The 23,889-nt window shown below is 33.4% G+C and overlaps 1 protein-coding gene, 1 long non-coding RNA gene, 1 other non-coding gene and 1 pseudogene across 3 annotated transcripts; 1 reads left to right on the forward strand and 3 right to left on the reverse strand.

Annotated features, from left to right (window-relative positions):
• The first annotated feature begins 367 nt into the window (after nucleotides 1–367).
• LOC126727558 (V-type proton ATPase catalytic subunit A) lies at nucleotides 368–11,098 on the forward strand. The gene is made up of 20 exons (XM_050433275.1): nucleotides 368–684; nucleotides 2,388–2,514; nucleotides 3,133–3,188; nucleotides 3,266–3,322; nucleotides 3,493–3,604; nucleotides 3,700–3,737; nucleotides 3,866–3,967; nucleotides 4,341–4,397; nucleotides 4,497–4,568; nucleotides 4,653–4,754; nucleotides 4,846–4,908; nucleotides 5,004–5,136; nucleotides 5,957–6,063; nucleotides 7,030–7,224; nucleotides 8,071–8,157; nucleotides 8,268–8,372; nucleotides 8,822–8,919; nucleotides 9,034–9,112; nucleotides 10,558–10,646; nucleotides 10,738–11,098. Exons 1-20 carry the CDS (start codon nucleotides 607–609, stop codon nucleotides 10,850–10,852), a joined length of 1,872 nt encoding a protein of 623 aa, XP_050289232.1. The 5' UTR covers nucleotides 368–606; the 3' UTR covers nucleotides 10,853–11,098.
• On the reverse strand, nucleotides 6,163–6,603 carry LOC126727559 (uncharacterized). Its single transcript, XR_007656275.1, has 2 exons — nucleotides 6,469–6,603; nucleotides 6,163–6,349 (listed from the first exon to the last, which is right to left on the reverse strand). It is a non-coding gene; the product is annotated as an uncharacterized LOC126727559 (long non-coding RNA).
• A 566-nt stretch (nucleotides 11,099–11,664) lies between the features above and the next one.
• Nucleotides 11,665–12,754, reverse strand: LOC126728896 (AAA-ATPase At3g50940-like; annotated as a pseudogene).
• Nucleotides 12,755–13,338: 584 nt separating this feature from the next.
• Nucleotides 13,339–13,412, reverse strand: TRNAN-GUU (transfer RNA asparagine (anticodon GUU)). Its single transcript has one exon. It is a non-coding gene; the product is annotated as a tRNA-Asn (tRNA).
• Between the last annotated feature and the right edge of the window lie 10,477 nt (nucleotides 13,413–23,889).

Genomic DNA, 23,889 nt, shown 5'->3' on the forward strand with positions numbered 1-23,889 from the left:
ATATATAAAATTATCTACATGCATTATTTAAATAAATTATATAACATGGTAGATAAGTCGTATAACTTCATCAAACACAGAAAAATCAGACAATTTAGATTTGAGCATATCAACATTCCTCTAAAAAAAATACACACAATACAACTGAATCTAATCAAAATGTAAAATTCAGACGCTCTCAAATTTTAAAGTTTTATGAAAAAGTCTTGTTATAAACATCAAGTAGCAAAAAAAAAAAAAAAAAAAAAACATTCTCAAAAAAAAAGTAGCAAAAAAAAAAAAAACAAAAAAAAAACGACAAACCTCGTGTCCTACTCCTACATTATAATTTTGATAATTTTGATTAATTTCACGACTCACATGCATCATCACTCTCCCCCTCTCTCTCTCTCTCTCTCTCTCTCTCTCTATCTACATCTCTCTCTTCCTTTTAAGTTTCTGTCGTTTTGTATATAATTCGATCCAAAACCTTTTTCAGAATCGGAAAGAGGGACTTCTCTGTTTCTCGTCCAATCCTCTGTCTGTCTGTCGAGTTTAGTTTAGTAAAACACTCTCTCAGATCTTCAAATTTTCCGATCCCATATTGTTAACAAACACAACACAACCATGCCGGCCGTGTACGGAGCTCGATTGACAACGTTCGAAGATTCGGAGAAAGAGAGCGAATACGGTTATGTCCGAAAGGTCCGTACACAACAATTTTATTTTTAATTTGTTTGGGATTGGAACAAATCTGATTTAGTTGTAGATCGGAAAATGCTAAACGGTGCGTTTTTTTTTATTAGATCGTCTGGTTACATTTTTTTTTCCCCTGAGTTATTTTAGGTTTTTTTGATTGATCTGAATTGTCATTTTTGGGTTTTATTTTGTATGCTTTTATTAATTCGAATTGGATTGAATTTGAACTTGTTAAGCTTTTTTATTTGATCTAATCATAATCATGATCATGTGACTGACAATCTTAGTTAGTGAGAGTGTTTGAATTGGGAATGAAAATGTGACCGAATTTCGACATGTTGCTGTTTGATACTACCCGGGTCGGCTTTGTTGGTTTGAATGGGTGGATTTTTAGGCCTTTTGGTAACTTGGAACATGCCATGATTCTGTTGTTTTTTTATTCGTGGGTATGTTTATTTCCTTGTGTTGTTGATTTGTTGTTAAAGAAATTGCATATGCGATGGACGAAATGCTGATATGGGAGCATGGATGGAAGCACAAAGTTAACATCTTTTTAATTTTTCAGTGAAAAAAAAAATTGCAACTTTTTAAAATTTGTGTGACGATAATTGAGCTTGGACCAAATTATAGGGGATGAGAGCTTCTATCAATCTAGTTTTCAAAGATGTTTATTTCTTTGTGCTGTTGATTGTCGTTAAAGAAATTGCATATGTGATAGACGAAATGCTAATACGGTGTCGAATGAATTTAAGGGAAAATGGATGGAGTGATAAAGTTAACATCTTTTTAATTTTTTAGTGAAAAAATTGCAACTTTTTAAATTTGAGTGATGATAATCGAGCTTGGACCAAATTGTAGGGACAAGAGCTTCTATCAATCTAGTTGTCAAGGATGTTTATTTCCTTGTGTTATTGATTGTTGGTAAAGAAATTGCATATTTGATAGACAAAATGCTAACGTGGTGCGTTTAAAAGCTGGTATGGGGTGGAATGAATTTAAGGGAAAATAGATTGAGTGAAAAAGTTAACATCTTTTTAATTTTTCAGTGAAAAAATTGCAGCTTTCTATATTATAGGGATGAGAGCTTCTATCAATCTAGTTCTCAAAGTGTTATGAATCTTTTAGACTAATGAAGTATTAGGTTGTCATGTATCTCTTCTTTCACTGTAGTACTTTGAGATGCTTTTTGATAGTTATGCAGTAATTTGAATGAAAGAAGATGAGAGCTATGGTGATCAGTAACTGACTCACTTCATATGTTGAAGTCATTATGAAATCAATTTGTTAACCCATATTATGGTTAATGGGGTTCTGCTTTTATACCTGTGTTTTCCATTCATGAATTAGTTGACCTACAATGGTTAGTGTTGTTGAATTGATGTTGCTGTTACTGCTAGTGTTTCTGTGGGACCTTTTTCTTACTATTATTATTATTATTATTATTATTATTATTATTTTTATCAACGATCTCAATTGCATCATTTTAATTTGTTCTCTATTGGGTTATGTTTCTTTTGATAATATATTTCTGCTTCAAGTTGCTGGTTTACTAGTTTGGAAATTGGTTAAATTTGCGTGTATTGGATTGACTTATTGGTTGAATTGAATTTTTATCTAATCATTTATAAATGTAAAAAACTGACAGTGATATCTCAAAAAGAAAAAAGAAAAAATTGTGTGTTTTGCACTTACAAAATATAATTTGACAGGTATCCGGACCTGTCGTCATCGCAGATGGCATGGCTGGGGCTGCAATGTATGAGCTTGTCCGTGTTGGGCACGATAATCTTATTGGTGAGATCATTCGGTTGGAAGGAGATTCTGCTACCATCCAGGGTATTTGCTTTTGTCCCAACTCTGTTTTTTTTTTTTTTTTGGTAATGTTCTTGGCCATCTGATAAGGTAAACTTTGTCTGCCATGTAGCATTATTTTTCCATATCTCACCTCTTAATAATCTTTCTGTTGTAATTCATTCTTCCTTGCATTATCCTTTGCTTTTATGCTCTCTTCTGGTGATTCATGTTGATCTGCCCTGTTGACCAAATAAATAATAATAGCATCATTATCAGCATCATTATTAATATTATTAGCAATGTCAAGACCTCCCGTTGTTTCCAATAGAGACATCTTGGGTTCAAATCTCCCACCCCAACTATCGATGCATAAGAAAATGAAAAAAATAGTGATGACATGGTAAAATCTAAACATCCTTCTTTTTTTACTTATCAAAAAATATATATATCAGAAAATTTTAACTGCTGTAATATGGTCAATAGAGATGCCAAGAGCTTTTTCCCCTCCCTGATGTTTCCAGCGGAGACATTCATAATTCTAATCCCCCACCCCCAACTATTCAATTATCCCCCAAAAAAAAAAAAAAAAAAAATTTGTTGATAGAAGAAATGAGAAACATTAGAATTGATGAAAAACCCTTGTGCCTATGGTTATTTCAGTTTATGAGGAAACAGCTGGGTTGACAGTGAATGACCCTGTTCTACGGACACACAAGGTGAGTCCACCTTGTCTTTTTCCCACCTTTCTAATGGTGTTGAAAACATCAGCTAACAAATGCTATGTTGAATACAGCCTTTATCAGTGGAGTTGGGACCTGGAATATTGGGAAATATTTTTGATGGAATTCAGGTTTGTCTGAATTATGCTTGCAACTGTAATCTGATGATTTCTTTGGTTTTTAAATCTCCTATAGGTTTAAGCACCACTTTTCCTAGCAAGCCTTAAGAATTTTGCCATTGCTGGCAACAAATCAGTTTTTGATTTTGCATTATTTTAATTTTTATATCTAATTGAAACAGAGGCCTTTGAAAACTATTGCAAAAATATCCGGTGATGTCTATATCCCGCGTGGAGTGTCTGTTCCTGCTCTAGACAAAGATATACTTTGGGAATTCCAGCCTAAAAAGATAGGTAATATACGAAAATTTAATCATAGCTGTTAAAAATGATTTTTATTTTGATTTTGTTTGATTGTGGTAGCATCTAATGTCATCCACTGATGGCAGGTGAGGGAGATGCTATAACGGGCGGAGACTTGTATGCTGTAAGTTTTTTAAGATTTGATCTTTGTTTTGTTTTAAAAAATAAACCCTTATTAGAGTAGTACTCGACTGTTTATTTTCTAGCATTAAGTTTCTCCTAAGGCCTAACATTAAGATTTTTCCAATGCAGAGCGTCATTGAAAACAGTCTAATGCAACATCATGTTGCACTTCCTCCTGATGCAATGGGAAAAATTACTTATATTGCACCACCTGGTCAATATTCGCTGAAGGTTTGTCCGTCTAATTTCTTTGGCATGCTATCTTGTGTGCCTTTCTAGTCCATCAGCATTGTCAAGTTAAAATTTTCTTTCTGAATTATTTGCAATTATTTTGTGATGGTTATAGCTGCATATTTTGTGATATTGGAATGACATTTATGAATATATATATATATATATATATATTTTGTCAATGTTTATACATTTGTTTGCATCTTTTGGGCTTTTCCCTAGTGTTTCTTGAACTTGAACATGAACTTAAATAGAATCTTAAATAGAATCTGAAACTTATAATTTTAACAAATAAGAGAATAAACTCGAAGCCATGTTTTTGATCTCACACTTCAGCATGCAATTTATTAACTTTTCCTAAATTTATTTGCAGGATACTGTCTTAGAGCTTGAGTTCCAGGGTGTCAAAAAGCAATTTACCATGCTTCAGGTTTCTAACTTTGTTCCCTTGTTTTCACTTTTATGCCTATAGCTTTGTTCTACCATTGATAAACTTATATGTGTTTCGTTGTACTTTACCCATACTCAGACTTGGCCTGTACGTACACCTCGGCCTGTTGCATCAAAACTTTCTGCTGATACCCCTCTGCTTACTGGTCAGGTATATAAATGTCTTGTTGGTTGCTTTATCTATTAATTTTTATTTTGAGAATTGTGCATGTCTGATGGTTTTGTTTTATTTCAGCGTGTTCTTGATGCCCTTTTCCCCTCAGTTCTTGGTGGGACTTGTGCCATACCTGGGGCTTTTGGTTGTGGCAAAACAGTCATTAGTCAAGCTCTTTCTAAGGTGAACTTGTTGAGCTATAGAGGCTTATTGTGTATATTTTGGATTATATATTTTAATTTTTTGAGTTTCTAACATACCTTTATATGTGCAGTACTCTAACTCTGATACTGTAGTTTATGTTGGTTGTGGAGAACGAGGAAATGAAATGGCAGAGGTCTGTATTTTCTTATGTTGATCATCAATCAATCATTTTTATTTTTATTTTTATTTTTTTTGCAGTTGATTAATCAGGTGTTACCAATTTTTCAGGTTCTTATGGACTTCCCTCAATTGACAATGACATTGCCTGATGGCCGTGAAGAATCTGTCATGAAGCGTACAACCCTTGTGGCCAACACTTCAAACATGCCAGTGGCTGCGCGTGAGGCTTCAATTTATACAGGTATTTGTATTAGGTCCTGTGCAACCCTAATTAGTTCAGCTTGTTAAGGTTTGAACACTGAATAATTTGATGAAATGACCTATATCATGAATTTTAAATGCATATTCTGCTAATGCATTGCAGTTGAGTTATAGTTATTTTCATTCTGTTTAGTCATCTGGTGTTACAATTGTAGAAATTTTTGAACATGATATTTATCTCCATATTAGATTTGTCCTTTAATTCACTTCATTCTCCCATAACAATGGGTGGAGGGTGAGGTTGTGGATTCAAAACCCACTGGATACCTGTGTAACCTACCAATTAAGAAAATATGTTCTTCATGCAATGTATGTCTTAATCCTCTCCTCCTCTGTTAACTTCTGGTGCAATTTGTTTCAAAATTGATGTGAAGATGGGTTTCTAGCATTATATTTATTATATTATTTGAAACAATGAAGTTAGTGCATAATTAATTATACAATTTCGATTTTCTTTCTCTGATCTACTTTGTTTTTGAATTGCTGTTGTAGATGGAAAGATACTTTTTGAACGTCGTTGTAATTGTTCTTTAATTATTAAGTATTATTTCTTCCTGTGTATTATATTTTTTTTAAATTAATTAATTAGATATATTCCTTACAAGTTCATTTTGCAGCCTGGGTATGTTATGATTCATATTTATACTGCACTTATATGAACATTATTGTGCTATGGAGGAATAAAATTACTTGCATAGGATATGTTCGATGTGGTTGCTTTTACTGGTCTGGCAAAAGGTAGTCCACTATTTGCAGAGGGCTGTGTCATGATAGTTTACAACTTAATCTTGAATTGTCAGGGATCACAATAGCTGAATACTTCAGAGATATGGGATACAATGTCAGCATGATGGCAGATTCAACATCTCGATGGGCAGAAGCATTGCGTGAAATTTCTGGACGGCTGGTTAGTTTTCTCAATTAATTTTAACTCATGTAACAGGAGTTTGTACTCTTGACTTTTTGAAGGAATCAGTTCAATGATTTATGTGCTACATTGATAATGGTTCGTTAATCCCGTGTTGTATGGGTTTTGCTTTTACTATCTCTCTCTCTGTGGCCTTTGCTCTTACAAAGTGGTGAGGAGTGTTCTCTTTCTCAATTTCTGGAGACTAATGCCAAGCATCTTCTTGTTGGAGTGAAATCAAGTTTATATTCAGTATTTGTTACTCTGTGATTGGGTTGAGATGTACCTTGCTAGGTGAGGAGTGTTCTCTTTCTCAATTTCTGGAGACTAAAGTACATCTTCTTGTTAGAGTGAAATCAAGTTTATATTCAGTTTTTGTTGCTCTGTGATTGGGTTGAGATGTACCTTGCTAGGTGAGGAGTGTTCTCTTTCTTAATTTCTGGAGACTAAAGTACATCTTCTTGTTAGAGTGAAATCAAGTTTATATTCAGTATTTGTTGCTCTGTGATTGGGTTGAGATGTACCTCGCTACTTCTAATGGCGTTCTGTAGGTACTTAGTACTTTTTCTTTTCTAGGTCTTGGTTTGGTGATTGACTCACATGTACTGTTGGATGCATCCTTGAGTCTTTTGCCTTTTGGAGGCAGTATCCATATTCAATTTTGTTAGTCTAATAGGCAGTATATCTTTCAACAGCAAGAGAAGTTGGTATATCTTTCATCAATCTTATGATTAAGTGATTATTGCAATCTTGTCACTGGTATAATTTTTTAGCCTAACTCTCCTATCTGTTTTTCTTGGAGGTCATAAATATGAGCATGTAGGCCTTTATTTGCCTTATGTTTAATATTTGAAAGTGACTAAAGAAACAATCTATTGTATTTTATGCACATCTCACTTTGGAGATTGTCATCCCCTCTACTTCCTCAGCCTACTTTAATGGTGTTTGTCTTGATTTCTTCCACAGGCAGAAATGCCCGCAGATAGTGGATATCCTGCCTACCTGGCAGCACGTTTGGCCTCATTTTATGAACGTGCTGGTAAAGTAAAATGTCTTGGTAGTCCAGAACGTACTGGTAGCGTCACAATTGTTGGTGCTGTTTCTCCCCCTGGAGGTGATTTCTCAGATCCTGTGACATCTGCAACGCTTGGCATTGTTCAGGTAAAAGATTCTGATATGCTTTCTGCATATCACATATTAATTTCTATGTGCACTAATTCTGGTGGATGGGGTCAGTTGCTTGTAGGTTTTATTGGCTAAAAGCAAGTCCAAAGGGTTCTTCTTTAGAAAGGTTCCTGATGTAATAAAAAAATATAAAACATTCTATGGGCACATTTCTGAAGTTGGGAACTGAGTGTGGTAAATCCACAATTTTGAGTCCAATATTGCCCTTCATAGGTTGCATTAATTGGATTGGTGCTCCATTGATATTTTTCTATATTATAGCAAGTCAATTTGAGAAATAAGTGTACCTTTCTTTCTTTCTTTTTTTGGTTGAGAAACAAGTGTTAGCCTGAGGTATGTGGAATTTCTTTTTTCATCATCGTGTAGGTGAATGAGTTTTTGGTTTGATTATTATGCAGAACTATCTAATGGTTCATTTGGACAAAGTAGTCAAAGAGAATGGCATTTAAGTTTTTAGTTTAAGTGGCTTGAATAAAGTTGGAATAGTAAAATAATTTTCTTTTGATGATGAAATTCATGGATTGAAGTAACCGTTACTAATCTTTGTATTGGAAATAATTAGGCTTAATATGTTTTTTAAAATATATAACACTAGCTGAATTCATGTGGCTGACCTAATCTTAGTTGTCAAGGACCCCAAATTTTGGGACTAAGGCTTTTGTTGTTGTATTTTATTGGAGCAAAATCCTCAAAAATCAAATCCATTACATGGGATTAAAAATTATATTAAGCAATTTAAACTAGCAATTATTATTCCAATACTAGCAACCATTATCTAATCTATCTGCTACTTTATTTGATTGTTCTATTTATTTTTTGCAGGTTTTCTGGGGTTTGGACAAAAAACTTGCCCAGAGGAAACATTTCCCTTCTGTAAACTGGCTTATTTCATATTCAAAGTACTCAGGGGTGTGTTCTTAAACTGTTTCCACATCTTGCTTATCAAATTCATGGTGTAACCTTTTGTGTACAATGATACTAGTCCTATCCATTGATTTGTATGTTTCTCATGTTTCCAGGCATTGGAGTCTTTCTATGATCAATTTGATCCAGATTTTATTAACATCAGGACAAAGGCCCGTGAGGTGCTGCAGAGAGAGGATGACCTGAATGAAATTGTCCAGGTATGTCTTCATTTGTCCTGGTCTTTCTTTTAGTTGGAGATAAAATAATTCTCACCTTTTAACTGTTTATAGACGTGATATAACTAATAAGTGGGGGAATTCTGCTAGCTAAAAGTAATGGGTGACTCAGAGGTCCTTAATCATTAAGATAAAGCTGGACTAATTACCTGACATACACAGTTGTGTAAGTGACATATGGACTTCACCTTCGGATTGATTTTTGGATACAAAGGTATCCTATTGATTGCTATCTGAGTGGTACCACCACCCTACCTAAGTATCTAACCACCTATATTCGGCTATCTGTACTACAGAGCACAGATCCCAAGCCGGGGTGAAATTAAGTTGAATGTCCATTATTGCTTTCATTTGGAGCAAAGTGTTTCTAGCTAATTTAAATGGTTTCTTCTATTAATTACTTAACACCTATGACTATCTTGTTTTTGCAGCTTGTAGGAAAGGATGCTTTAGCTGAAGGAGACAAGATTACCCTAGAGACTGCTAAGCTTTTGAGGGAAGACTATCTTGCTCAGAATGCTTTTACTCCGTAAGTCTCTGCTTATTAGTCAATCTGTCTAAAATCCATCCTGTAAAAATTAGTTTAATATGAGAGAGTAGCCTCTACCTAATCTGATACATGAATTTTGTGTGGCTATGACAGATACGACAAATTCTGCCCTTTCTACAAGTCTGTTTGGATGATGCGCAACATTATCCATTTTTTTAATTTGGCCAATCAGGTAGATTTTTTGTTTGTTTTATTTCTTTTCAATTCCCTTTTACTACTGATCTACCACTTCCATCATGTCTTCATCATTGACTGAAGTTTTTTCTCGCCTGTTTTACCTAACACTATGTTTGGTGAGGGATTATAGGGAGGATGGAAAACAATGGGTGGAAAATGGTGTGGAAAACAGTGTTTTCCATTGTTTGGGAAGCAAAGGAAAAAAGAGAGGATGGAAAACCGGGAGAAAATTTTCCTCCTGGGCCCACCAATTTTTTTCCTCCCAAATCGGGAGGAAAACTGTGGAGAGAAAACTGCTCTTACCGTGAAATTACACAAATGCCCTCTCCCACCTGCCCTCCTCACAAACACAACGGCTGTTTTGGAATCAAGTAAAAAAAAAAAAAAAAAAAAAACCAGAGACCGAGAGCTGGAGAAAAAAGAGAGAGAAAGCACTTCTTGAATGAGGGAGAAAAAGAAAGAAAAGAAGGGGGAGATAAAGAGAGAAGGAAAAACGTGTCTGGAGGAAGAAGAAAAAAAAAAAAAAAAAAAAACCAGAGAGAGCGAGCTGGAGAAGATGAAGAGAGAATGAGAGTGCTGGATGTTTGCTGGAACATGTGTGGAGAAAACCAAAAAGAAGGGGTGGGGATAGAGAGTTGCAACGAGTGTGGTGGAGGAGACAGCATAGAAAAAAAAAGAAAAAAAGGGAAAAGAAAAACAAAAACAAAAACATATGGATGAAATGAAAAGATTGAAAAGAGAAATAATATAAAAAATAAAAAATCCTAATTGAGAAATGTTACTACAATATTTTCACAATAAATTTTAAGTAACAGATTGTTGGTAAATTTTATATTATTTAATGAGTATAAATAAATCTATTTTTTACCTATTATGTAACAAGGGTATAATAGTCAATTTATATAAACTATTTTTTCTATCCTCCCACTTTTCTTTTCAACGAAACAAAAAAGTTTTCCATTCTCCCACTTTTCCATCCCTCCAATCAAACACACACGAGGGAAAACTAAATATTTTCCATCCTCCCACTTTTCCACTCCTCCAACCAAATGGATCCTAAGGGTCTCTTTTGTTTCTAGAGAGAGAGAGAGAGAGAATTTTTAAATTGGCTCCCTTAAGGGCAGCAGGGCAAAGAGTTCATTATGTACTCCCCCCTTTTTCATATTTGATATCCTGATTTGAGATCCAAAAGTATCTTAATTCATAAGAGCTAAAGGTTCTCTTACTCCTTAGTTCTTCATTGGGCTCTTGGGAGGATGTAGGAAACAAATTGAAAGTGAATGGATTTAACATTCCTTTTTCCTCTGTTTTATTTAATCATTATGCTCTCTCTCTCTCTCTCTCTCCCCTTTTTATTTTTATTTATTTATTTTCTTATAACAACTAATTGGAGCAAGAGTGCAAAATGAGCGTTAATGTAATGCTGCTTGAAATATGTAGGCGGTGGAGAGAGGAGCTGGTATGGATGGTCAAAAGATTTCTTATACCCTTATCAAACATCGATTGGGAGATCTCTTTTACCGTTTAGTGTAAGTAATAATGGTGCTAAAATAAGTGAACATGGTCTATTCATAATGTATGAGAAGCACGTTGTAATCTGCTGATTTATTGGCATCACAGGTCTCAGAAATTTGAGGATCCGGCTGAAGGAGAAGCAGCTCTTGTGGCCAAATTCAATAAGTTATATGACGACCTGACCAATGGTTTCCGCAACCTTGAGGATGAAACTCGGTGATTAAATGTCCTAAATGTATGATTTATTATCAATTGTCAAAGTGGCAGTTATATCCTTGGATTGAGTTTCTGTTTTTCACTTTTGTATGGAGAACTGCTGTGTTGTTAGGTATATCTCTAGCGAATTCTCTGCTTGTATGGGATTTGTTTTAGGTGGGGCTTATAGCTATAATTTTTGTTATGTATTCCAATAATTACCTTGTGTTATTTATTGATAAATAAGAAAAGATACACCGTTTTGTTGTTATTGTGTTGAGCAATAAGAGCTGTAGTTTCAGTATTAAAGTGCTAGTGAAGTTGCTCATTTACTTTCTTTACCATTCATTTTGTTCCTCTGCACTACTCAAATTTTGTTTGTAAAAGCTGACAATCTTTTAATTCTGTTAGACGTGGCCTCGGAAGTAGTTATGATTCCTTATGGACTTTTCTTTACTCAACCAGCAGTAACTAGGAGAGGGTTTCTATATCTTTTCATAGTTATGAAGCCTAAAGTTATGGTACCATAATACCAATGTTTCTTAAGGAACCATTGGATGCCAATTTCCAACTTAGATGAGTCTGGAGGAAGTCATATGATGAAATAACGATGATATTTGTGTGAGAGTCTCAATGGACATGGACAGGGGTTTAAGTGTCCTCTGAAAGACAGTTTCCTTGAATTTGTTCAGAGCATGGTTGAGGCTAGGACTATGCCATCTAGTATTTTCAATGAAAAACCTTAGGAACCAAAAGTCAGGTCAAAAGAAAAACTACCAAAAATTTTGTTTCTTGCCCTTTTAGAACTCAGTTTCTGTTTCCCTTATCTTCATCTCGTTAATTATCTTGTCTTGAAGAAAGTTCAAAAAGGCCTTGAAGGGAGCCTTCAGGGTCGTTTATTTTCATCAGCTCCTCTGCCACTTCTGCAGGAGTAACCTCCACCTTCTCTTTAAGCCTTTCAATCTGTTCAAAGAGACAATGATGGCGAAGCCCCATATTGTTAAATGCAAGTTGCTTGAACTCAGAAATGGTGCAATAGGACATGCAAATATGCATGTCCATATGTCCAGGTCTTAACAAAGCGGGGTCAAGTCTTTCTCTATGATTAGTTGTGAAGATAATGATGCGTCCGTCACCACAACATGACCAAAGACCATCAATAAAATTGAGCAGTCCTGAGAGTGTCAACTGTTGAAAAGAACACTTGTTAGAAAACATATTTCTTCAGACTATGATATAACTCGTAGGAACAAATATGCCTAAATTTTACTTGGTTTAGCCATGATGTTCCCCTGTAGGTTAAACCACCAAGACATATCATTTCAGACTATGATACAACAAGTATTAGCAAGTAGCAACAAATGCCCCAAATTTTAACTCATTTTAGCCATGACGTTCTTCTAAAGCTTAAACCACCAAGGACTCTCTTACCATTTTCTCTCTTAATCTCAATGAGTTTTGTTAACTAGAGGGCATTGTTACATACTAACCTTATAATGACATTTTTTAGAAATGACAGATATTATAATCGCACTAAACTTATTGTTGCCATGATTCCTTGGTTGAGACTTGGAATCCCGATTTTCCAGCTCAATAGAGCAATCAATATCTTCTATGACAAGTATTGATCTGCCAGACATGCTGAGTAACAAAGACTTGAGTTGAGAGTTGGAGTGGATTTTAGTTAGATCCAAGTCATAGATGTCAAAGGTTAGGCGATTAGCCATGGCTGCAATCAAGCTTGACTTGCCCGTGCCAGGAGGGCCATATAACAAGTACCCTCTCTTGTTTCCAAGCTTTCCCAATTCTTTTGTAGCACTCTTTCCCACTCGAAAATTTGTTCAAATCCTCAATCAATGTCTTCTTCAGCTGAGTCCATAGCAAGGGTCTCAAAGGTCATTGGGTGATTGAGATTGATCACTTTCATTGGTGAGTTAGGTTGGACTATGAAATTTTCTTTTACAATGGATTGGGTTAGATTCGGATCATAAGATTCACAAATTCGCTTAACCCACCTATAGTTAATATATATTTAAAATTTGAAATATATATTATATAATTTTGGTATTTACTTTTTTGCCCCTCTTCCTAAATAAAACCAAAACTCTAAGTTCTCCTCAAATAATTTGTGTTTGTTTAATGATATACTCATGATTATTTAGTTATAAATTTGTTCTTATTTGTGGTAGTGTTATTTTAATGTTCAATTTAATAATAATAATAATTAAAAAAAAAAGGCTGTCCAACCCATGGATCCAACCTAACTCAATCCACATGGATTGGATTAGACTTTTGTGATGGGTTAGATTTTTTTTACCCAACATGGTGGGTTTGGTTAAAAATCAACTCAACTCAACCAAACCGATGTCAATTTTTCATCTTACTCCATATGGTGAAAGAAATTTGAGCCCAACTTTTGAAAACATAAAGAATTTTGGACTTCCCTTTGGGTTTTAAAGTTTTTCGGCCCAGAACCCAGTTTTTTTATGGAAGGAAAAAATATTTAAAATCCGCTAGAAGGAGGGCTTGAACCTCCGACCTTGTGGTTAACAGCCACACGCTCTAACCAACTGAGCTATTCCAGCTTTCTTGACTAATGCATTCTCTTTTTTATACTTTACCTTATCCCATAGAGTAGAAAGCGAAAAAGGCAGAATCATGAACTACAACTAGAGTTTAGAAAACACAAGAAAGCTTAGCAGAAACACCCAAAAAAGAAAATTTGGGGGGGGGGGGGGGGGGGGGGGGTGTAATTAATGGTTATTGGTTGGAATATTATGGGTGAAAACATATTAAAAAAAAATTACAAAAGGAGCTGGTCAAAAAATATTTATAACTCATAGAAAGGACATTTTCTGAAATTTTTTTATTTGCACATTTTCTTATATTCTCCCATGAAATAGTGGTAGAGCCAAGATTTCAAATTAGCGCGAACGAAGTTTTGAAGACAATATTTCAACAAGTAACCTTAAAAAATATCAATATTATAACAAAATAAACATATATATATATAAACAACTATAATTGTCATACGTAAACATAAACTATATTTATTTTTTCTTATTTTGTTTTAATTTTCTCAATAACTCTTAAAGAAGGATTGTATGAAGATTTGTAAAATCTACTTCAATACAAATTAGTATGGAATTCAATTCAGACTCATTATTACATATATCTATATTTATTCTTCATAGTTTGTGTGTATGTGTGTGTATTGAGCTTACATATCCACATAAACTGATGCCATCTATGTTAGAAAACCTACTTTGTATATATCTATATTTATCCTTCATAGTTTTACAAGCACATGCTAGATAACACCCACACACGATTATAAAAAAGAAACTAAAATACTGGAATTTTATAGTGATGATATACTGTATTAAATATATATATATATATATATATATATAGATATAGATATCATGGTTGAAGACTTTTGTATGGTTATTTTTTATGGTGATAATATCATTAGTAAATCTTGGATTTTGTAAATTTAATAATTTATTATGTATTATTTAATTTTTATTTTTAATTATTATGTTATGCATTCTCCTATTTGTATTGAAAGGAAGAGAAAGATAATACAATAAATTTATTTTTTCACCCTACATGTGAAAAAATACAAGTCAGCTCACAAACCATTTAGGACGACCTTTATTTAACCCAAACCCACTCTAATTCGGCCGAACACACTAACCAAATTCAGAGTGAATTTCATTGAGTTGGGGATTTAGCCTAGCCCGATTGGTTTTTTTTTTTTTTTTTTTTTTTTTTCTAAAAAAACACACAAAAGAAATTGAAAAATTAATGGGTATCCCAAGCCCGATTGTAATGGATTAGAAAACATCAAAGGCCCAAGAGTTTCATTTGAAGGGACCCGTCGACTTACATAACTCTTCAAGCTGAGCTAATAATCATTAATGATTCAATTCAATATAACAAGAGTAATGCTACAGTTATAAACTAATTAACAATATTTTTACAAAATGTTGATATGGCCAACATTTTATTGGTTTTCATCTAGACCCACCTTTAATGTCACTTTCTCATTTACCAATAATCATTCACTACATCAACAATTTGTAAAATTTTTTGTAAAATAGTTTATATATCTAGCATTATTCATATAACAATGGCAAAGACAATTAAAAAAAATGCACAAGATTAATTAGTTGTGGGATCGAGAAAGAGTAATGTCATTTTAGCCTAGAACCAGCTTTTGCGATGTCACCACACACCACATCCTGAAGAAGGTCAGAACTCTGAACTCTCTCAATCAATTTTTTTTTTTTTTTCATCATTTCGATTCGATTCGAGGGCTTATAAAATAAAAAACCTTGGATGTTATCTTATTTGCTGTATAGGATAAGGATAAGAATATTAGGAATAGAATTAATGAGTTATCTACTGCATAAGATAAGGATAAGAATACTTTTCAAAAAAAAAAAAAAAAAAGGTAAGGATAAGAATATTAGGAATAGGATTAATGAAACTCAGGTACTCTAAAAACTACTAGGATATTGGTAGTGTCAGTTAAAATTTTATTATTATTACTTATATGTAGCCCTGTGCTTATACATGTGTATAGTTAAAAACAATCATAATTATATAATTCAAATTATATATTTTTATTTAGAAGATGTTCAAATTATACACGGTGTTAACTTACACTTTTTTAAAATCATGTATATGAGTGTGTGTGTGTGTGTCTATATATATGATTTAGAATTTAATTGGTTTTAGACTCTTTGGTTTTTGCATCCAATAATTCACTTGTCACAAAAATTAAAAACTTAGATAGACACATGGCTGAAAATTGGACTTTAATTGAAATCCAATTTAGAATCTAAATGGAATTGGACTCTTTGATTTTTATACCTAATAATTCACTTGACACAAAATTTTAATTTAAATGTGACACGTGGTCCAAAATTGAGAATCCAATTAAAATTTAATTAAATTTTTTCTGAGTTTTATCTATTAATATATACTAGCTTGTAACACCATGCAAATGCATGGATATACTTAAAAGATACACATTAAAATACATAGTATAATTCTTACATATATAATTTAAATATTATTGATAATCATTCTTATTTTTTTAAACTCTTTACTAAGTCTTGTAAGAATGTTATTAGGTAGAAAATGTAAATTGTCCATTTTAAAAATATTTTTATATTCATTAATTGTAAACTCTTTGGTTTTTGTATACAATAACTCACTTGAATGGAGATTTATGATATAGTCCCCCACATTTGATTTCAAAAATAAGAAATAAAACCCTCTCTAAAAATAAATAATTAAGGACACATGACATAAAATTGGACTTTAATTGTAAAATCTAATTGGATTTTCTCTAAACTTTACTTATATATATATATATATATATATGACTTATAAATTTGAATTGTTTTTAGTTATACAAAAAAAAGGCTCATAAATATAAAATCATTCAAACTTTCTCTTCCTCTAATTTTATATAGTGTTACATATATAATTATGTTTTTTTTTAATGATTTATTTATATTGAACTCCTCGTTTTCTACATTAAATTAACTTATTTGGCACAAAAATTAAATTTTTTTGATTAGATGGGACATATATATATATATATATATACACGACTTATAAACTTGAATTGTTTTTAATTCTATAAAAAAAGGCTCAAAAATATAAAATTATTCAAAAATTATATATTTTTTGGTTTACTTTTATTGGACTTCTCATTTTTTTACACTAAATTAACTCATTTGGCACAAAAATTAAAAAAACTAAGATTAAATAGGACACATGTCGCAAAATCAAACTCTAATTGAAATCCAAATTTTACATTGAATTAACTCACTTGGCACAAAAATTTAAAAACTTAGATTAGATGGGACACGTGGCACAAAATTAGGCTCTAATTGAATTATAATTTGAAATCTAATTGAATTTTCTCTCAATTTTATCTATTATTATTATATATAGACTAGCTTGTAACCCTATGCATATGCATGGATACATTTAAAGATATACAATAAGATGCATAATATAATCCTATATATATAATTTAAATATTATTGATAGTCATTTTTATATTTTGTTAACTCTTTAAAAATTTTGTAAGAATATTTTTAGGTATAAAATGTAAATTGTCCATGTTTTTTTTAAATTATTGTGAAACATTTTTTTTTTTTTACGATTTATTTATTCTAGACTCTTTGGTTTTTGTACTGAATAACTCACTTGGATGAATATTTATGATGTGGTCCCACATTTTATTCTAAAATTAAGAAATAAAACTCTTTAAGAATAAATAATTTAGGACACATGGCGCAAAATTGGAACTCTAATTTGAAATATTAATTTGAGTTTCTCTCAGCTTCACCTATTATATATATATTAGCTTATAACTCCATGCATATGCATAGTGTGAGGTATAGGAATTCCAATAACGTAATTGCGCCACGTGTCATACCCATGGCTGAGGAGGACTGTTATCCTGCCGAGGAGGCCACGCCCTTGGACTGTAAGTCTATGTCAATAGCATGTCATCAGAGGAGGTCATACTGTACAGAAAGAGCTTCGAGGAAGGGGCTAGCACTGACATGACTGAAGAGTTGGTGGTTGCCACCACATTTAATGCATCCCACCAAACCTCTTGGCTGCATTTATGTGGAGAAGACCCCTGAACAGTGTTACCTTGGCTGCCGTGACTCACAAGGGGATTGGGATTGCTAAAATGCTACCAATTGATTTGAAAAAAAAAAGGGAGAAGAAGAAGAAGAAAACAAAAATTTAGAGCCGTGGTGGAGGAAGCTCAAGTTTTGGTTGCATTTGAAATTTTCTTCTTTAGTTTTGTACATAAAAACTTCTGGCTCTCTGAAACTTTCTAAGAAAATAGGAGTGATGAGATATTGTAAGTTGTAAAACTGATGAGATTTTGAAATAAAGTAGAATACAAGTAGAGAAGTCATTACACGAGGTAGGTGGTGGAATGGAGTTTAGGTCAAAAGGGAGCTTCCTAGTCCCAACTATGTTTGTTTATTTATAAAAAGACCCAAGCTTGATTTTTAAAATAACATGTCTAATCACCCTATTTATTATTATGATATTTCTTTTAAAATATATATTACCTTCATTAAATGATATTACATTCATTAATTTATATCATTTGGCTTAATAAATGTATCTTGCCGCACTTGTGTCCTACTTTTTCAAAAAATTTCATGTTGTTGCACTGCACCCGCACCTATATCCGTGCAGGTGCTTCCTAGATTCTAACATAAATAGCAAACCAAAAACTACCCTTTAAAACACTACCTTTGGAACCATGTTTAGATTTTGACGATTATAGAAGACCTACAATTCAATTATCTACTCTTTGTATAGCAGATAATATGTGACATTAAGTATCCGTTTGGATACGGATGAAACTTCCACGTCCAGCATTTTGGCTTTTTTTTTTTTTTTTTTAGAAGTGTGTTAACTGAGTTCTAGTGGGTCCTGTGCACTGTTCGCGAGACCCACAAACCTCTTTTTTCAACAAAATTTTTATTAAAAATGGGTTCCATGGCACTATTCATAGTTTCAAAAATTATTTTGTTATAGTGTTTTCAGTTTTCAGCAAAAGAAGTAGTATCCAAACACATTCTTGTAGCTAAAAGAAAAATTAGATATATACAGCCACCAAAAAAAAAAAAAAAAAATGCATACCAAGATCAAGGTTTGTGGTTGTAGATTTAGATTATGATGGCGGTAAAACACCACCTTTGGAAGGTTTAGATGTTGATGGTTCCTTCAATTATCTACTTTTTGTATAGCAGATTATATGTGAAATTAAGTGAGGAATACCACAAAACATTATTGCACCTAAAAGAAAAATTAGATAAATACAACTACTATTTCTCTTACTTGCTAGGTTGTGTTTCTAGCAAACTTGCAAAATAAAAAAATAAAAAAAATCAAACAAACTATTTTTTATAATTCTTTATCAATACACAAGTTTGAAGAGTTACTTAAAGATGTTGGCTTGGACTATTGTATTCAGTATCTCTAGTCTTGTAAACTAGCTTCTTATTCTGATAATTTTTCTTCTTCTCCTCCTTCTTCTACTCCTCCTTGTTATTATTCTCCTCCTCCCTCACCAATATCAACAACATTTTGGTCCTTATTGCATCAAAGGCAACAAAGGGCAAATCACTTTCTGTTTCTCAAAACTTATTTACAAGTCCCAGAACCTTCCTTAGAAGAGAGAATGTTTCTCATTTTGCAGTGACTTGATAATCTTTTAGGGGAGATGCTCTCATTTGTGACTCACTATCCCTGTCCCAATGGAAGAGTATGTTAGGTTCTAAGACCTTAGGGACTAATGTATTAGAACTTCAATATGTATATATTGGAAAACCATGATCAAAACATAGAGTCTAGGTTTAGGCTTGCTCAAAGTATTCTTTATTGTAAAGTTGGAATCGAGTGACTGCAGAAATTATTGGTCAAATTCTGCAAGGCTCGATCGATCGAATCTCGTGCAGATTGTTTTTTCTGCAGAATTTCCAACTCAGCCCAAGCCCGTTTGACGTGTAGGGTTTTATGCTTTATGTCTCATATAAAAAGAAAAACCCTAACTACATTTTAAAGGCTTTTGATATGCTGTATGTGTGAATCTCTTGTGAGATCTAGAGGTGATTACTTTCATACATACTTAGAGTTATCAAGATCAAGATTGATGTCAAGAGTTTGGTGATCACTTCAGTTGCTGCACAAGAACTTAACGAAGATTTGAAATCTTTGAGTGGAGTCTTAAAGTCACAAGTAGGAGAACTTGTGATTGCTATGGATCAAGAGAAAGAAGTAGTCCATGGACTCAGAGCTGTCACGTGGTTGTGGTAGTAAGTTTTCTACTCGAGGTAGCAGTAGGATGTTAGTAGTCTAAGTTTTATTGTACAAACTTCAATTCTTTCATAGTGGATCTGTTTTATCTTGAGAATAGCTAGGTTAAATCCTCCCCAGGTTTTTTACCAGTTTGGTTTTCCTAGGTCATCAGATCTTTGTGTTCTTTATATTTTCCGCATTATATGTTTGTTACACATATTGGTTTAACCTAGTATTAATTAACTAATCTATTAATCAACTTAGCTTAATATTAGGTTAAACATATTGTGTTAAGGGGTCTAAATCTTAATAGAGTAGCTCTCAGATAATTAAGCATAATGGAAAGACTGGCGGCCTTGGTCTTGGTATTTTAGTTGAGGACCAAAAAGTCCTAGATATGAAAATCCTCCTTGGTATTTAAGAAGATGCTTGGAATTTAGCTTCCTATTCCTTGCTAATTTCAAATTCAAAAAGCAATATTTATTCTTATTATGAGTTGTTGAGGGACTTGTTGACCCTACTCCTGGATGTATCTTGGAGGATGAAGCTACTAATTACATTAATACTTTGGTGTCTTGGTCATACTTTGAGCTCACATATCCACATCATCCAGAACTGGTCTTAAGTCATTTGACTTGGACCCTCCATATTATAAATTGAGTCTTGATTGGAGAACCATTGATCACTTTGCTATAGACCATGAATTCATTCAACATCATGGTTTTGAGTCAGATTATGTATAACGAAATTGAAGCGTTGTCTTAACACCTATACTAAATTGAAAAGCCAAAAGGGAAAAAGACCAAGAAAATAACAGTTATGCTCATTCTATTGAGGTTGAAATGATAGATTCTTCTCCACATATTGAGGAATACATTGATGAGTTTTGAAAGTTTTATATCTATAAAACAAAAAGTAGAAAGATGTTGTACCATAAAGAGTTAGACAGAAGTAATTAGAAAATCCCCAAAAATTTTATGCTTAAAATTAACCAAAAAAAAAAACCTAAAATTTGACAATCTTAATCTATTAAGAGAACTTGATAATAATCATAATTAGCAAATAAAAAATGGCATAAAAGAGCATCTTATTATATGCCTATATCACTTTATAGAGGCCCAAAAGTGCATAAAAATGATAATTAGCAAATGATAAGTATATGGAAATAAAAGAGTATCTTAGCATCAATTTAAGCAAAAATAAAAGTACTAGTTTGTGTAAATTATAGAACATAGAATTGGTAATTTAGCAACATATGCATAGGAGAAGGCAAGTAGTGGTTTAGGAAGGGTAGGCATTTAGTAATAAGTTTTGAGCTATAGTAGATGGCCAAAATTATCCTAGAACACCATAACATCCATGGTAGTCTACTATAAGAGCATTCTTATCAAAGGTGCTAAAAATGCTAAATGCTTTTTTTTTTTAGCATTTTTAGCGCCTCAAATGATAAAAACACACCTACATTAAATATGCTAAATCCTAAAAATTTTAGCATTGAGCTACAGCGATCTATTATCAATTTGCTCACTGTAGCTAGATTATAAAAAAAAAAAAAAATGTTTTTTTTTATCCAACCAATGACTCTTTTTCTCATTTCTGTCTCTCTTTCCTCTCTCAATTCTCTCTTCTCTCTTCTCTGCGATTATGGGCCGTCGTGGGTTGTGGTTCGATGGTCAAGGTCGTGGGTCCGATGACTATGGGTTTTGTTTTTGGGTTGTGGGTTGTGGTCTGATGGTAAAGGTTGTGGGTCCAATGACTGTGAGTTTTGATTTTGGGTTGTGGGTCGTGGTTTGATGGTTGTGGGTTGTGGTCTGATGGTCCAATGGTCGTGGGAGGTGGCGGCGGCAATAGTCCGATGGTCGGCGATTTTGGTCCGATGGGCATGGGTTGCGGGTTCAACGATCTGATGGTCATGGCTTTGGTTCTTGTGGGTTGTGGGTCACGGTGTGGTGTTTTTAATGGATCATGGGTCCAACGATCTGATGGTCATGGATTTGGCTAGTGGTAGCGATGGTGGAGTTTCTCTCTCTCTCTCTCTCTCTCTCTCTCTCTCTCTCTCTGTGCTGTGGTTTGTGGTTGTGGGTGGATTTGGGTGGTGGTGGCAATGGTGGAAGCTTTTTTTTTGTTAGTTATGGCATTGGTGGTAGGTTTGTGGTGGTTGTGGTATGGGTGGTGGGTTTCGGTGGGTGGTTGGGTGGTTAGTTTTGTGGTGATTGTTGGTAGTGTGGTGGCTGGCGGTGCTGAGAATAGTTGGGTTGTGAAAGAGAGAAACAAAGGAGAGAGAGAGAGACAAGGAGAGTAAGGAAGAATAAAAAATGAATAAAAAATAATAAAGAAAGAATATTTATATGAAGTGGTAAAAAAAATAGAAGTTTTGATGTAAGTTGTATTGTAAAGTGATGTGTTAAATGTAATAAAGTTGGTTTTCTAGATGTTAAATACTAAAATTTTTACAATGATGAGAATGCTCTAACTCATTTGCCAAAATTTATAGAAATGACAATATTGTTGTAGTGTGTTTTTTGGAATGAGATGCTAAAAATTGAGTTTTTATCTTTTAAGAGCTTTCTTGTGAATGCTCTAAGGTTGCAAATGCTAAATTTTTTTGCATTGAGCTACAGTACCATTCCAAATTTAGAATAGCATAGACAAAAATTGTAATTTTTTTTTGGGTTATTTCACCCTCTTCTCTCACCAACTTACAAGGACCTATAGTGGTGTTTAGAAACGCCACAATAGGTCCTTGGAAAAAAAGAAAATAAAAAAGATGGAAAAAAAAAAAAAAAAAAAACCTACTAAATTAACACTTTCCCACCGACCCTACCCCCATTATTTCCTCTCCCACTTTACCACCTGCCCTTACTTTCTTCTTTTCTTTCTATTCTCTTTCTTTTTTTTCTTTATTTCTTCATTTCTTCTTCAGGTCACATGCCTAGTTCTTTCTTCTTCTTCTTCTTCTTTTTTTTCATGCGCAATTCTTCTTTTCTCTCACCTTTTTTTTTCTTTGTTTGTTCACCGTTGCTTCTTCTTCTTTTTTTTTTTTTTTCCTTCATCTCTTCACACTGTTTTGAAACCATACCACCGACCCACCCACACCAACACCGTCCACGTCAATCGACCACTTCTCTCCATTACTTAGAGTCTATTTGAGAACAACTTATTTGGCTGAAATTGAAATTTTTTTACTGAAAGTACTTTAAATAAAGTTAAAAGCTAACTGAAATAGTGTAATGAGACCCATAAATAATACCAAAAAGTGTAATGGGATTCATGAATAATAGCAAAAATAAACTAAATAGTAAAAAAAAATTCTATTTTTCAGTCAGTGTCAAACACAACCTTAATCAATCACTATCACTTTTATCTTTCTACATTTATGCACAGATGAGTATGTTGAAACCATCTCTTGTTTTCTTGAATTGGGAAATTTGACGACCTGACCTCGTACAAAAGGTTTTACAATGAATCATAAAAGTTAAGCCCATAACAGTTTTGCGTTTGTAGATAAAGGGACATATATATCACGTATCTATCATTCTATTGGCAATGACTATCAAACTCTCATTAATTTGTGGCCAAAACTGAAAAGGGGTTTCTTTGCACCCCCAATAAACATGTTTGTGTCATCATTCCATTTCCCCCAATGTTCATGGATCATGACTCAAAACAAGGCACTTCTTAGAGTGAATTTCATGGCCCAAAGTTCAAAGACTATATAAAAAACGGTAACATCCTAGACACCTTTTTTGGTTTTACGAGGACAAAACTTGGGCCTTGTCTTGAAGAGCATTCACCAAAATGCTGTGTTGAGAGGAGCAAATCTTCTCTTTCGCCAAAGAGGAAGTCTTTTTTTTTACGTTTTGAAGGTGCAGCAACAGGTTTCCTATAAGATGTAAGACAGACTACATTGGTCTCTCAATGAGAGTTTTGGCTTGGGCTTGGGAAGAGCAGAATCACGTGAGTCGTGAGGGCTGTACTTATTGGGCAAGGAATGAAGTTTGAACAAGTTGCTTGATGCTTTTCCCTTGGTTTTTGGTGTTTCCATTTGCAGGTCCAGCTTTGGCTTTTGGCTTCCTCTTGTTTTCCTCCAATCCATGAACTTCACTTGATTATCTTCTGGACTAGGACTGTTGTCCCATATTCCAGCAGCAGGTTGCACTAATGAGATGGCAAAAAAATCAATTAGAGAAAAATATAATT

Source organism: Quercus robur, chromosome 5 (genome assembly GCF_932294415.1).
Source record: "Quercus robur chromosome 5, dhQueRobu3.1, whole genome shotgun sequence".
Taxonomy (NCBI): Eukaryota; Viridiplantae; Streptophyta; class Magnoliopsida; order Fagales; family Fagaceae; genus Quercus; species Quercus robur.